Source organism: Manduca sexta, chromosome 24 (assembly GCF_014839805.1).
Source record: "Manduca sexta isolate Smith_Timp_Sample1 chromosome 24, JHU_Msex_v1.0, whole genome shotgun sequence".
NCBI classification, from domain to species: domain Eukaryota; kingdom Metazoa; phylum Arthropoda; class Insecta; order Lepidoptera; family Sphingidae; genus Manduca; species Manduca sexta.
In genome coordinates this window covers 1965909-1979781 of record NC_051138.1, presented here as the reverse complement: position 1 = coordinate 1979781, position 13873 = coordinate 1965909, and the positions used below count along the sequence as shown (strand labels likewise).

The 13873-nt window shown below is 36.0% G+C and overlaps 2 protein-coding genes across 4 annotated transcripts; one reads left to right on the top strand and one right to left on the bottom strand.

Annotated features, from left to right (window-relative positions):
- Positions 1 to 25: 25 nt before the first annotated feature.
- On the bottom strand, positions 26 to 4941 carry LOC115451814 (retinoblastoma-binding protein 5 homolog). The gene is made up of 11 exons (XM_030180190.2): positions 4753 to 4941; positions 4635 to 4660; positions 3976 to 4170; positions 3451 to 3657; positions 2918 to 3099; positions 2557 to 2676; positions 2196 to 2389; positions 1139 to 1314; positions 625 to 738; positions 194 to 314; positions 26 to 118 (listed from the first exon to the last, which is right to left on the bottom strand). The coding sequence occupies exons 1-11, from the start codon at positions 4769 to 4771 to the stop codon at positions 42 to 44; spliced, it is 1431 nt and encodes a 476-aa protein (XP_030036050.1). The 5' UTR covers positions 4772 to 4941; the 3' UTR covers positions 26 to 41.
- A 504-nt stretch (positions 4942 to 5445) lies between these two features.
- LOC115451817 (poly(ADP-ribose) glycohydrolase) lies at positions 5446 to 13873 on the top strand. Of its 3 annotated transcripts, none has more exons than XM_030180197.2 (12): positions 5446 to 5550; positions 5704 to 5984; positions 6795 to 6956; positions 7172 to 7281; positions 7694 to 7837; positions 8470 to 8552; positions 8753 to 8912; positions 9301 to 9431; positions 10353 to 10540; positions 11270 to 11513; positions 12051 to 12175; positions 13399 to 13873. In XM_030180197.2, exons 2-12 carry the CDS (start codon positions 5727 to 5729, stop codon positions 13834 to 13836), a joined length of 2043 nt encoding a protein of 680 aa, XP_030036057.1. In that variant the 5' UTR covers positions 5446 to 5550; positions 5704 to 5726; the 3' UTR covers positions 13837 to 13873. The 3 variants fall into 3 exon arrangements, with proteins under 3 accessions (XP_030036057.1, XP_030036056.1, XP_037298375.1); XM_030180196.2 differs by having other exon boundaries at positions 5477 to 5639; XM_037442478.1 differs by having other exon boundaries at positions 5480 to 5984.

Sequence of the window (13873 nt, the reverse complement as noted above, 5' to 3'; positions counted from 1 at the left end):
ACGGGTGCTAAATAAAAGAATCTGATGCAAATCATATCCTTTTATTTTCGTGGTCGTCCGGCGACTTTTTTACTTCCGACTGCTTGTTTGTTTTTACCACCGAAAGATATTGGTTGTTCTGTGGACAATACCAAAATTACTCTTTGATTCTAGTGAATCTAACCAATAATGCCATACTTGCAATAGTACTTACCAGGCGGAGCTATTTTGAGAGGTATGTCGTATGTTTTACTCTTGGGCCTTTTAGCGGCGGGCTCTAATTTCTCTGGTGTCTCGGTGGGTGTGACTGTCTCTTGTGTTGCCGCCCAGCCGTCCTGAAACATTTTTCAAGTGTACATGAAGATTTTTATCCAAATCTGTTGCTCAGTCCAATATTGGACAGAAAGAAACAAGGGTTACCTATCTGTAAGTACCTTTCTATATTACGCTACCAGTTGTAATTTTAAAACATAGCAAGACCTTTGATTATCATTTTCCAGTTAAAAAAGAAATTTCTCACAAAATTTAAGTTTGTGCCTTTTAAAAATTCATTTGGAACATTTTCCGAATTATTCCTAATATTAATAGTATACCTGTAGGTTACTTCATAATATATAAACATAATATATGAATGATTTTGTGTACCTCTGGATCTTCTATCTCTGGTGCTATGGGCAGAAACAGCAGTACATTCTCGTCTTCTCCCTCCTCATCTGAGCTGCAAAATGCTGCCACAGGTTCACATGTTGTCACATCAACCTGTGGAAAATATCAGCATTTTAAAAAACAGCTGTAAATAAAATATTCTGGTTAGTTTCTAGTTGCCAATATTACCTGGTAATTAAAACTGTTGGCTCTATATTTATACAACATACTCAACAACTCTATTGACAGCCGTTGCACGGAGTTAGATATCTTCTTAATATTAGTTTAAGTATTTTTTCAAATTACTTTCAGGATTGATTAAAGTTGCCCAGCAAATCCCCGATTTCAATAATCCCAATAGCTTTTTCGATTTATCAAAAATTTTCAAATCAGATGAAAGTTATTTTTTGTCATACAATGGATCGAAGTTTAAGATGGGGATCGTTTATTTAAAATTGCCGTTAAGACAGTTACCAAAAACGTTTTTCTCTTTTAACTTCTAGATTGACCATACCTCAACCTCCTCGTGGTCTCGACTCTCTCCCGTCTGGTCCACGGAACGGTCCTCGTCCTCCACGTCGAATTCACTCTCCCTCTCCTCGTACTCCACGTTCTCGTCCAACTCCTTGAAGTCCGGCGCGAACGCTGACCAGTTCTCCACTTGGTTCTGAGCCCATATTGATACTACACCTGATGAAACAATTTTTTAAGGTTTTTATTTTTTAATACAGGTAAAAAGGGATCCTAAAGAGCCTTATATTAGATACGAAATGTGTGCATTTTCGTTATAGTATATGCAAAGACTTGCAGAGTGCACACTAGACAAATCAGAATATTGACAAATGAGCAAGCGATTCTAGTTGACTTTAATGGAAAAAACAATTATTTTTATAAGAATCTGTCTACTTCACAGTTGATTCATCTGATGCTTTAAGACAGAGAATGAGGCAAGTAGATCATCTAATATTAAGATAACCACTGTCCATGAGTCATAATATAAAGAAATAGGGGACCGGACTCATTTCTGTTCTTTATTATTATCAAATATTTACGTTAGGTACATAAATTATAACCAAGAAAGAATTATTTAAATCCGGTAAAAAATCAACAAGTTATAAGTCTTTCAATTTCAGTAGAAGGGGTAAGTAACAAGAAACAGAAAAGAGGCGCAATACCCACGTGTGACGTCATCGGGCATTACGACGCGTGCGAAAGAAAGAGATGAAGCGATATCCCTAATTCGCGCCCACTTCGGCACATAGTAATATTGAAATATGAATTATTCGCTCATTTTTTTACCAATTTTAATGCAGTTTTCCAGGATAGTTTCTTTTTCGCATTATTAAGCATTACATATAGAATAATGTACAAAATCAAACACGGGACGGTCCCCTATTGCAGAAGCATTACTGACTTTTAAGGAGAAGAATGAAGGTCTAGAAATCTCATTAGCTACAGACTTCATTACCATATTTTATACCAGTATTATATACAACATTTTATATATCATCATTACCTTAGAAAGTCGACAGCTGAATATAGCCACACACAACAACAAAGTTAATACCAACCTGCACTAATACTGGCTATAATTGGTCTAATGGGATGCCATACGACATCCAGGAGGAGCTCTCCCTTAGTCCCATGCAGGATTTTGACCAGGTTCCCAATGGACTTCTCCCAAATGTACAGTGCGTGTTGTCGTGCGGAACCCGCGCAAATATACTCGCCATCTCCCGAGAAACAACATTTTTTCCACGTCGTTCTGGAAATAGGTGAATTTTATTTTTACTAAATTGGTAAAAAAATATAATATTCACTAACATCACTTGACATGTTACATAATATAGTCATTTAGCCAAACTTCTATACTAAAGTTTCAAGAATAAATAATATTACTATGAATAGATCTATTTCATCAAATCTACTTACTTGTTAATTAAGTCCTGTAGTTTCTGTATTGGCTCCGGTTCACCATTGATACCACATTTGAGCACAGTATTAGTATTGTACACTCTTATCACTCGGTCAGAAGTGTTCACTAAGAAACAACTGCAATTAAATACAACATTCTGATATATTGAACTTATATTTTTTAAATATTAGGTACCTATAACAGTTATGACAATATTTTATATTTGTTTTAGGTTGGGAAAATATATATTGTTGTTTCGGTAAATATAATAATCTATATTATCTATCAGTGTGATTCAACTCTTGTTGCTGGTCTGAAGGCCTTAAAATAAACTTTATAAGTAAATAATTATAATAAAAGCTAAATATTCCTACTCACTCTCCTCTCCTTGCAAATTCAATGCTTTTGATTCCAGTAGTGCTGGAGGTGCCGACTGTAATTTTGAAACTCGCCTTTACAGTCAGCGTTTGGGAGTCTAGTATTAATATTTTGCCTTTAGCATTACCCGTGTATACATAGTCTCCTCGCCGGTTGAATGACGCTATTACGTTTATATCCCCCTGAAAAAAGTCCTCAGAAACTGAACATGCTGTTAAACCTAGCAGAAAAGAATTTTATTGTTATTTTCAGATAATTATCAAATTACTTAAGGTGGGGGAAGGTTTATAGTAAAAACTTTTTATATTAATTCAACACAATTATATACAAAATATGTACTGTTGAATCTAGAGGGTGTAGTTACCTTGTCTTGCTACCCCATGACTAGTGCCACGGAATATAGATAAGTCAGCTCAAAAATATAGTTTTTAAATGACATATTCAACTTTTGACAATCTTTTGTCCAACCTCACTGACAGTGTGATACCTAAGGACATGAATAATAAGTTAAGGACATAAAATTCATAACTTACATCCTCATCAATAGGTAGTATTTTATGTTCTCCATCTGTATCTACGAGTAGCGCTGCATGTCTCATGGGACAGACGAGGAACCGCTTGTCATTCCGCGGGTCGAACTGCACCCGCAGTATGGCTGTCGTAAACCTGTAGCGTTGTTCACATTCGCCCGAGAGGACATCCCATATGCACACATTGTGGTCTGTTGATGCTGAAAGAAGCTGAAAGGGAATCAGTTAACATTTCTTTAATATTTATTTTATGGCAATATATTTATGTAGGTATTAGTTTTAATATTCAGATTAATAGAAAAATTACAAGAAAAAAAAGTATTAGTCTTTGGGAAATTTAAGAATTTTAAAATTGAATAATGTAATTACACCAAAGTAGTTATAGTCAAGACTGCCAAATTACTGCTGAATTTCAAATGTGCTAAGCTAGATTAACCTCATTGGCATTCAATACTGCATTTACTATCAGGAATAAGTCACTTAACACCAGTTTATAAAAAAAAAAAACTATTATATAATCAATCTCACCTTCTTACAATTTCTGGACCAACTCAAACTACACACAGGGTATACGTGAGCCGATATTGATTTTGCTATGCCTCTAGTGAGGAAATCCCAGATGAATATTCTGCCATCGTTGCATCCCACTGCAAGAAGTGTGCCTCGTCTGTTGAATGCACATGTCGCTGCTAGTGATATTGAATCAAGTGTTCCATCAAATTCCTGTGAGACATATTAGAATTGTCATAAATAATACTTTGTATCGTCAAAGAACAGCATATTAAGGGAAAATTCTCTTTGTATTGCCTTATTATAAAGATATTTTAAATTATGATTTATCAATACTTCAGAACATTGCTTTGAAGAAATTGTGCAAGAAATCTCAGCAATATCGACAGGTTGAAGTATAAAAAAATGTTTGCATTACATTGTCCTCTATAATAAGCATTATTACTATTTCAAAATAAAAACATATTGGTTGCTTTCTTCTTTATTTATGGTTCAAAAGGGCAAAAATAGCATTTTTAAGATATTCAAAAATAATGTTAACAAGACGGCAGCATAATAATTTAAAGATTAGTGTTTATTGTTTTGCCATAGTCCTAGGTTAAGCTTCTAGAAACATATTTCACCTACGAAATAATGTGTGTGTAATATGTAATACGTATCAATAATGGAACACTTACCTCTGGATAGTTTTGACCAAATGATTCTGGAAAAAAAATAAACCGAACGAATATAGATTTGTTTATCAACAAAAACTTTCCAATAATTTGAATTATTGACACTGTATTACGCACTTACCGAGTAACTCTAAATTCATATTGATTATTTGTTAAGAATTAATTTAGACTTTTTTTCTTAGTAAGATTATTATTTTGTTAAAAAGGATCTTATTTAAATTTTATTCCTATAACTAATAAACACAAATTAAAGCGACGCTGATCGCTATTTGCTAGATTTGTTGCCTGTCAAATGTCAACGCGGTACTCGACAGCGGTCACAGACAGCGATATTTAGTATTTCTATGTAGTCTGTGATATTCAGCTGGCTTTAGATACGGAATTCAGAACATTGAGATTTCCCGAAATATTTAGCATTACATAATTATCACACATTATGGAGAGCAAGCAAGCGAGGCAAGGAGCATCTCCGTTTTGTATAAAAAAGTATTTACCAAAAAACCATGGCGCTTCGGTAGCAAATATTAAAATTTTATCGATAGTCAAAAACGTTAGTAAGATAGTCAATTTAAACTTGTCCCGTATATAAGATGGTGCTTTTCGCTCTCTCTACCTTTCATACTCACATGCTGAACTTTTCGGTGGTGATGGCGAATATATCTGAGTTTCTGCGATGTTCTCTAAATCAGAATTCATTCCATTTCACACAGTACAATTTCCACACAAGAAGCATTCTATAACTCTGTTTTTGAATTCAGATTGCTAGGCTGCCATAAACATCCAGAATTACGTTCTGAATCCTACAGAACCCATAGTAGGTTATCCCATCTGTTATGTAGCTGGCAATTTTATTTTGACATAAGACATTGTGTCAAAGAGAATTTTTATTATAATTATTGTGTTTTTGCGGCCCTCTCAGGTATTTACGGTGAATCATTGTTGTTTTGATTACACCATTGATGAAATGCGCACAGATTTATCCGTTAAGCTACAAAGGATTATATAAAAGTGTGTATTTTGCTAAATCGTTGTATTACAACTTGGGTTTCGTACAAGTGGTGTAATTTTTCAGTATCAAATATTCGCCGGTTCATCATGAGTTCCGAATCTTCTGAAGGCAGCGATAGTTGTTGGAGAGGTGTTCCTATTACTGAGATATACGGTTCGGGTTCTCCGTGGGGTTCTCCGGAGTTCCCTTTGGTTGTGCCGTCTCGTAATCATGCGGTGTTGTACCATGTGCGTGGTGACGGCAGCGCTGACACGCCTCCGAAGCCCCAGATTGGGCAGGACAAATGGGACCAGGATCATGTTAGGCTCCCCTGTTCGCCTGAGAGCTTGTACCCTGTTGAAAACGTGAGTATTTACTTGCAATAATCATGATAGGCATGGGAACAAATATTTTTAAAATACAGGTCAATGAAATACAGATTTTAAGTTTTTTTTTTCATAATGTACCTAGATTCTATCATTATTATTTGCATTATCTTCCATTTGACTTTTAGCACACACAGTCCTTATACTGATTGTGAGTAACCTACTAATAAAAATATGTGTTGCATTAAGTTTAAAAATTACTACACATTATATTAATTGTTTTCTCAAGACACAAGCTCGGCCTAATTTGAGAACCTCTGGTAATTATTTTCTGAACCTTTCTTATATTTAAATAAAGATTTATTCATATTAATTTTCATTATTGGTGCGATGGATGACAGTGTTAACTGGTATTATAACTTACCTATGTTCTATAAAAAAGTAATTCTATTGGCTACTTTTTATGAAATTTGATTAAAATTGCAAAAGGTGAAAAATAAATTAACACTTGGATGGTGCATGTTCTCAAAGGGATTTCCTATTTAAAAAATCTTCATAGTGCTCCCTTTGTAAATGAAGTACATTTGTGCAACATTTTATGCTTCTAGAACTATTCATTAAATCTGTTTATTATCTGTTAGTCTGTGTTAAGTAGATATATTAAAATAACAAGTAGATTTTTATCTTATACATTGTGTATAATTGTGCAACAATGTTACACTGTATTTGTTTAAAATATTTTAAACAAAATAAATTGAATATAACTATGTTCTAAATTGAGGATTCCAAGTTATGAAGTTGAGCAAATATTTTTGTAATTATAAATTTAATATGCTTTAAATCTTTTAGAGCAATGGAGAGACGCGTTTGAAAAAGAGATGGAAAATGATCGAGCATGCTCTTCAACATCCAATAACTAACAGCAAAGAGTTAGCGGAGGCCATAATTAGTTATAACACAAAATTTAAGAAAATATGGAAGTTTAAAGCACTGCATAAATTTTTTAATGAGGTATTTATGGTTTTTTTATTTATTAAGGTAATGCTTATTGTGTGATTAAAAGCAAAGCAAAGTAACAATAACATTTGGATATTATTTAGTATAAATTTATATTTCATTTGTATGTGTAAGAAATAAAACAAGAAACGGTGCATGGAGTTTGAATTATTTTAAAAAGTTTGCATATAAATGTTATATATCTAAAAGTTGCATGTATATGTTTTCAGTATTTAGAAGAAGAAGAATCGCAATATTTCTTTGATGTGACATTACCTGAAATAGCAAAGTTGGCATTATCTTTGCCCAAGCTTGTGCAATCACCCATACCGCTTCTGAAGTATGTTGTTTTTATTGTACACTTGGTTTTGATGATTGGGAAGTGACATACTGATAGCAACACAATTTATTTGCCTAGAATTTTCTTTAAAAATAATGTTTTTTTTTTGTACTTTTGTAATATTTCATCAATCATAATCTTTCTAACAATTTGTCTTTCATGTTGTGAAGTTTTGAAGTAATTATAATTGTAGTAAGACAGTATTATAGTTCAGTGTTAATGATTCTCTTTAAAGAAAAATCCAAGAGAGTGGTTAGGGAAAATTGCATATAGTTACCAATGTGCATTTTCTTTTACCGAGGTTACAATTGCGTATAGGGAACAAAATATAGTTTGATACATGAAACATTACTGTCTACATTTATATTGTTCTTGAGCCAAAAAAAATATTAATGTTTTTTGTTTATTTCAGACAAAACATGAACATATCAATATCATTGTCGCAGCAGCAGATCTCATGTCTATTGGCTAACGCATTCTTCTGCACGTATCCGAGGCGGAACACGAGAAAAAGAAACACAGAGTACAGTTCATATCCACACATAAATTTTTCATCGTAAGTTATCTTTTTTTTAGTTCTAACAGAGCTTTTTCCTAGGAGCTAATAATGTCCTTTTTTTGCTGTCGGTGTTAAGTTCTTACTTTAAAGGACTTTGTAAACATAAATTACACAATATTGTATAGTTATTACGAGGCCTTATTTACGGAAACGCTGGGTCCCGCGCGTTGCGTTTGAAGGCGCTGGACTTGAATTCAATTTCAATAATATGGTGTTCTATGAGTGCATTTACGGGGAAGCGATTATACACGCGTTTGCTTGAAATGCATTAGTTGCGGCAAAGCTCACGAACTGCATTCATGCGTCTCACAGCATTGGGATTGCCCAAGTTCTAGTGAAACAAATCACGCCTTAGCACCCTAGTTGGGTCATCTTAGTATCCCGTCCAGCTGCAGCCCGCGTGTGCCGTACCGACGCCCGTCGCGTGCTACGCTACAGGCTAGAGTTTGGCCACTGCCACTCTTCGCATCATTATATACATGGTACATTGCCATATATCTGTGTTCACGGGTGCATTGACATACGACGAAGGGCGGTGACTCACGTCCTCTGTAAATGAGGCCACAGAGAGGACAGAATTTAGTTATATTCTTTATTGTGTTAATTATTATATTTATTAATGATTTCAGTTTGTACGAGTGCCGTGGTTCGTCGTCAGTTATGGAAAAGTTAAAGTGCCTTTGCCATTACTTCAAAAGAGTGTGCACTAAAGGTGATATTATTTTTGTAATAGTTACATTTAATTTTGGCATACTTTCTAATTATATTATTTGTAGTATAAGACCTGATTATGTTTAGATTTCACTATATATTACGGAATAGTAATATTGCCATGACGTTATAGATTTTTTTTCTGAATGTTTCGATGAGTATCCCAAAGAATACAACGGCATGCCCCCCGTTGCAGTACAGTCCCGGTCGGCGTGGTGACGGTGTGGCGCCGCAGCGCGGGAGACGCGGTGCCCGCGTGGGACACGCAGGACGCGTCGCTGGCGGCCCTGCCGCTGCACGTCGACTCCGAAACTACTATAGAGAACGCGCACGGGCTGATACAAGTTGATTTTGCGAATAGGTGAGTTCTGTATTTTTTTCTTGAATATAGAAATTCGCTAGTGGTTCATTATGACCTAAATATTATTCTATATAATGACTTGTGGAATCCTTTACACCGTAATTAATGACATTTAAGATATTGTGTAAAATATTAGATACTTGTGTTATCATTTATCTAGAATTCGAATCAATTTGCATTTTCTAATAAAACAGGTAATAATTAGATATTAGGTCATATTTTATTTATATAGCATACTAAGGATCTTGATTGTTAAATAACATACAGCATCTAATTTACAAACTAAATTGCATGAAATCAAATAATTTTAAATATCCTTTTGTTTTTTATCAATTTCTGTTCGCACTAGTTGACATATGTTTTAAACACTGATTTTACTCTTTTGCAGATACCTCGGTGGTGGAGTTTTGACGTACGGCTGCGTTCAGGAAGAGATCAGATTCGTCATATGTCCAGAGCTGATTGTCACCATGTTGTTCACTGAGATGATGAAGCCTGATGAAGCGGTCTTGATTTTAGGTGTGGTATTAGTTTTTTGCGCTACCTTGAAATACTGGCATAGGGGTAAAAAGAGGATTAACACCTCAGTGACCACAGGGAGAGGGTGCATGACCAACGATGTTTTGTGTGTCAATATAATTTTTTACATGAGAGCTGTAAGACAAAGTCTCACTTGATCGATAGTGGTAAAACATACTTATCTGACACTTATTAGTATTATATAATTTTAGACTGACATCGTTTAAAAAGTGGCGATAGCCTAGTTGGGTGTGGAACGGGCTACCGAGACGAATGTTCGCAGGTTCAAATCCCAAGGCACACACCTCTGACTTTTCTAAGATTATGTGTGAATCGTTTGTGAATTATCGCTCGCTTTAACGGTGAAGGAAAACATCGTGTGGAAACCTGCATACCTGAGAAATTCTCTATAGGAATTTTGAAGGTGTGTGAAGTCTACCAATCCGCACTAGGCCAACATGGTGGACTAAGGCCTAATCCCTGTCAGTAGTAGAGGAGGCCCGTGCCCAGCAGTGGGACAGTATATAATACAGGGTTGATATTATTATATATTATTACCAGCGACACGCCCCGGCTTCGCACGGGTGCAATGCTGAAACTAAATACACTACAGAAAAACTGTGAACGTTGTATATAAAAACATAACGGCCCGCTCTGGCTTCGCACGGGTATAATAAAATAACAGTATTTCTCCACCATTTAATGGATGTTATTATACATATAAACCTTCCTCTTGAATCACTCTATCTATTAAAAAAAAACCGCATCAAAATCCGTTGCGTAGTTTTAAAGATTTAAGCATACATAGGGACAGAGAAAGCGACTTTGTTTTATATTATGTAGTGATTATTGTTCATATTTACGTTGTTTATAATTTGAAACTTGTTTATGTTAAGATTTACATGTGCTATCCCGGTGCAGGTTGCGAGCGGTACAGCGAGTACAGCGGCTACAGCAACTCGTTCAGCTGGACGGGCGCGCACGGTGACGTCACGCCGCGCGACTCGGCGGGGCGGCGCCGCTGTGCCGTGCTCGCCGTCGACGCCAAGCCCTACGCCGCCGACGCCTACCAGTACCAGAGGGACATGGTCGACAGAGAGCTCACCAAGGTATGGTGCACGATCAGGGATGTTCATCATCAAATATGAAAAGTTTGCATGAGAGCGGTGACTACCCACTGGTGGTAGGTCTGTCATATGTGAGAGTCCGTCTGGGTAGGTCCACCTCAATGTTTATTTCTGCCGCCAAGCACCAGTGTATAGTCACTATTGTGTTCCAGTTTGAAGGACAATGTAGCCAGTGTAACTACTGGATATGATAAGAGTTAACATCTCATGTCGCATGATGGCGAGCGCAGTAGAATATCAAACATTATATTGTAATTCAAGGTGTTTCTACTGTTTATGGGCGGTCGTATCGCTTACCATCAGGGGAAAGGCAAGTTCGCCTCGTCATTCAAAGCCATAAAATAATAAACAGTTATAGTTTGCAGACAATTGAGGATTATAGACACTAAAGGGCCCATGTTCCTTTGCTGTTGTGGACGGCGACGATCATCTTGCAACAATCAGTGCTAAGGCCTTGAACGCGCCCCCTAGGTCGGGCTAAGTGATATTGGATTTTTCAACTCAGTTTCACGCCGGGAGTTTGGACTTTGCGCCTAACATGGCGATAGATACGCTCCTATCACGTTAAGAGATGGGACATACATGATGAACAGTGGATGCCGTAGTTGCACTTCAGCCTATCCCTTTGGTCTTAAAGGCATGATTGTATGTGTGTAATTAGCAAAGTAAAAAGGGTATCCCATAACAAAAGTTTAATTTTTACATCCCCAGGCATGGGTGGGTTTCTCATTCCACACCGAAGGTCAATGCGAAGGTCTCCGGTACCCAGGAATAGGCACAGGGAACTGGGGCTGCGGCGCGTATCGAGGCTCGCCGAGACTCAAGTCGCTGTTACAAGCCATGGTGTGTGCCTCCCTCAGGAGACCCATGGCCTACTACACCTTCGGAGATCCGGAGCTGAGAGACGAGATCATTGAGATGTACAACACATTATCCAGATACAACGTCACTGTTGGTGAGTGGTCTGATAGTTGTGTAGGGTGGGGTCATTTGGTATTAAGAGATCATCACAAACCATAAACCCACTGTAGATGGCTTACAATACCAACGGTCATGACTCATGCATGAGCTACCGGCCTGTAGGATTACGGGAACTATTTTTAAACCTACCTGTATATAATATCAGCTTTTTATTATATACTGTCCTACTGGTGGGCATGGGCCTCTTCTACTACTGAGAAGCATTAGGCCTTAGTCCAATTTGGCCTAGTGTGGATGGGTAGACTTCAGACACTGGACAAAATACCTAAGAACTTCTCAGGTATTGTAAATCTATCTACTATACTTAAAATTAATTCACATTGATAAACAAGACTAGAGAAATTGTCCACGTCTAGTCGAGTATATTGACGGTCCTCAAGAATAAAATCTTATCTATAAAATGCTCTAGTTGCAGTATGAAGTCTTCAATTTAAATGAAAATATATATTACCCTTCTAAAACCTTTCTTTCAAGTAAGTAATTGTCCCAATGACTTGTTTCTGCCTTTCAGGTCAGCTGTACAAGTATCTAATACAGTACTCGGAGACAGACATGAAGAGGACCAGTCTTTACTCGTACCTCAACCAGGTGGTCAGTCAGCCCTCTGAGAATAACGATCAAGAATTTATGGACATTGTATGTATGAGTTTGGTATTTTTCGTATTAAAGTGGGTGTGCGGTCCTTAGGGTTGCCAATAATTCTTCGATGAAATATAGTATTTTTCAAAACTATGTATAAAAAAATTCAAAAAATTATAGTATTTTATGGAAAAAGCAAATAATAGACAAATATATATTTCGCACTCTTAATAAAATAATGACCCATTCCAAAATTGCCAATTTTTGGGAATCGTAAAACAATCAATTTCTGTTTGCGACCTTTTAGTTTTTCCCTTTTTTTTCATGCTATAGGTTTCATTTTTTACCTATCTTTAATAAGCTCAATTTTATAGCAAATTCAAAAAAAAAAGTTTGCAAACAAAAATTAGTTTTCCGACGACAGCCAAAAATTAACAATTTTGAAATAGTTCATTAGTTTATTAAGAGTGCGATTTGTTAATGATTTATTTCTATAAAAGTTCGGATACACGCTGTCCCATCACTAAAAAGATAACGTAAAGGAGGGTTCATATATTTTTGAAATGAAGGATTTGTTTATTATATTGTGGTGTATTTAATTAATTAATTGTAAAAGACTATATTTTCAATTTTTTTGCGTGCTATATTATAGTGGCAACCCTAGCGGCCGCAGCCAAGATGCCTTGATATCGTTAACGGTAATAGAAAACAAATATGTATGGTAAATATCAAAGATATTAAACAGTATAGTTAGTTATAGACAGGACATCAGGATAGAATTTTGCTTCTAAAAGTTAGAAGCAAAAATTTGTCCTGATGTCTTAAGGCGATACCTCAAGGTCCATTTTCATACATTTTGTTTCGGCTTTAATCTGGGTAACTAAACAAGTATTGGCAAGTAAAGAATTTAAATTCACGTCTAGTTAGTGATTAGTTCTCGCAGTTGATAGTAAAATGTAAAAATAATTAATAATCATGGGTATTTCTGGCTTTTAAATTTGGTGATATTGAATTTTAAAGGCCGAAATATCCATGATTATTAATTATTTTTACGTTTTTCTTTCAACTGCGAGAACTAATCACTAACTAGACGTGAATTTAAATTCTTTACTTGCCAATACTTGTTTAGTTACCCAGATTAAAGGCGAAACAAAATGTATGAAAATGGACCTCGAGGTATCGCCTTAAGCTAATTAGAAAAAATAAAGGGAAAAATATTATTCCGATTTTTTTTATCTATTGTCTCGCTTCCGAGCTACATTTTTTATATTTTTTCCCAGAGTTCGACATCAGAAACATCTCAGTTGGAGTTGTCCGGTTCTTTACAAAAGGAATTTCTCAAAGATTTCGGATCGCCTGATATGTTTTCGCAGGAAAGTGAACCATTGGTCGAAATTGTAGTCGATACTAATGATAATAAGAAGGCTAGTGAACAACAGTCAAAAAGGTTGCATGGCGATAATAGTTTGCGCGTGGATGTTTCACCACCCCTCCAACATGAGGAAAATAAGTCCCTCATTCAACCGTCAAGATTGCTCGATGAAATGCAGAAGCTTGACGACAGTTTGCAGCTACATTCATCTCCGTCCGGACAAAGGAGTGGTATAAGGCATGATGCCGACACCTCAATAAGGAACAAATCGCAGTTGGACGCGACTGCAGAAATGAAGAAGAAAGTGAACAAAAGAATAACAGATTATTTTAGCAAGAAAACCTAGAGTTTTGTTTGTTGTTGAATAAATGTTTACATAGTTA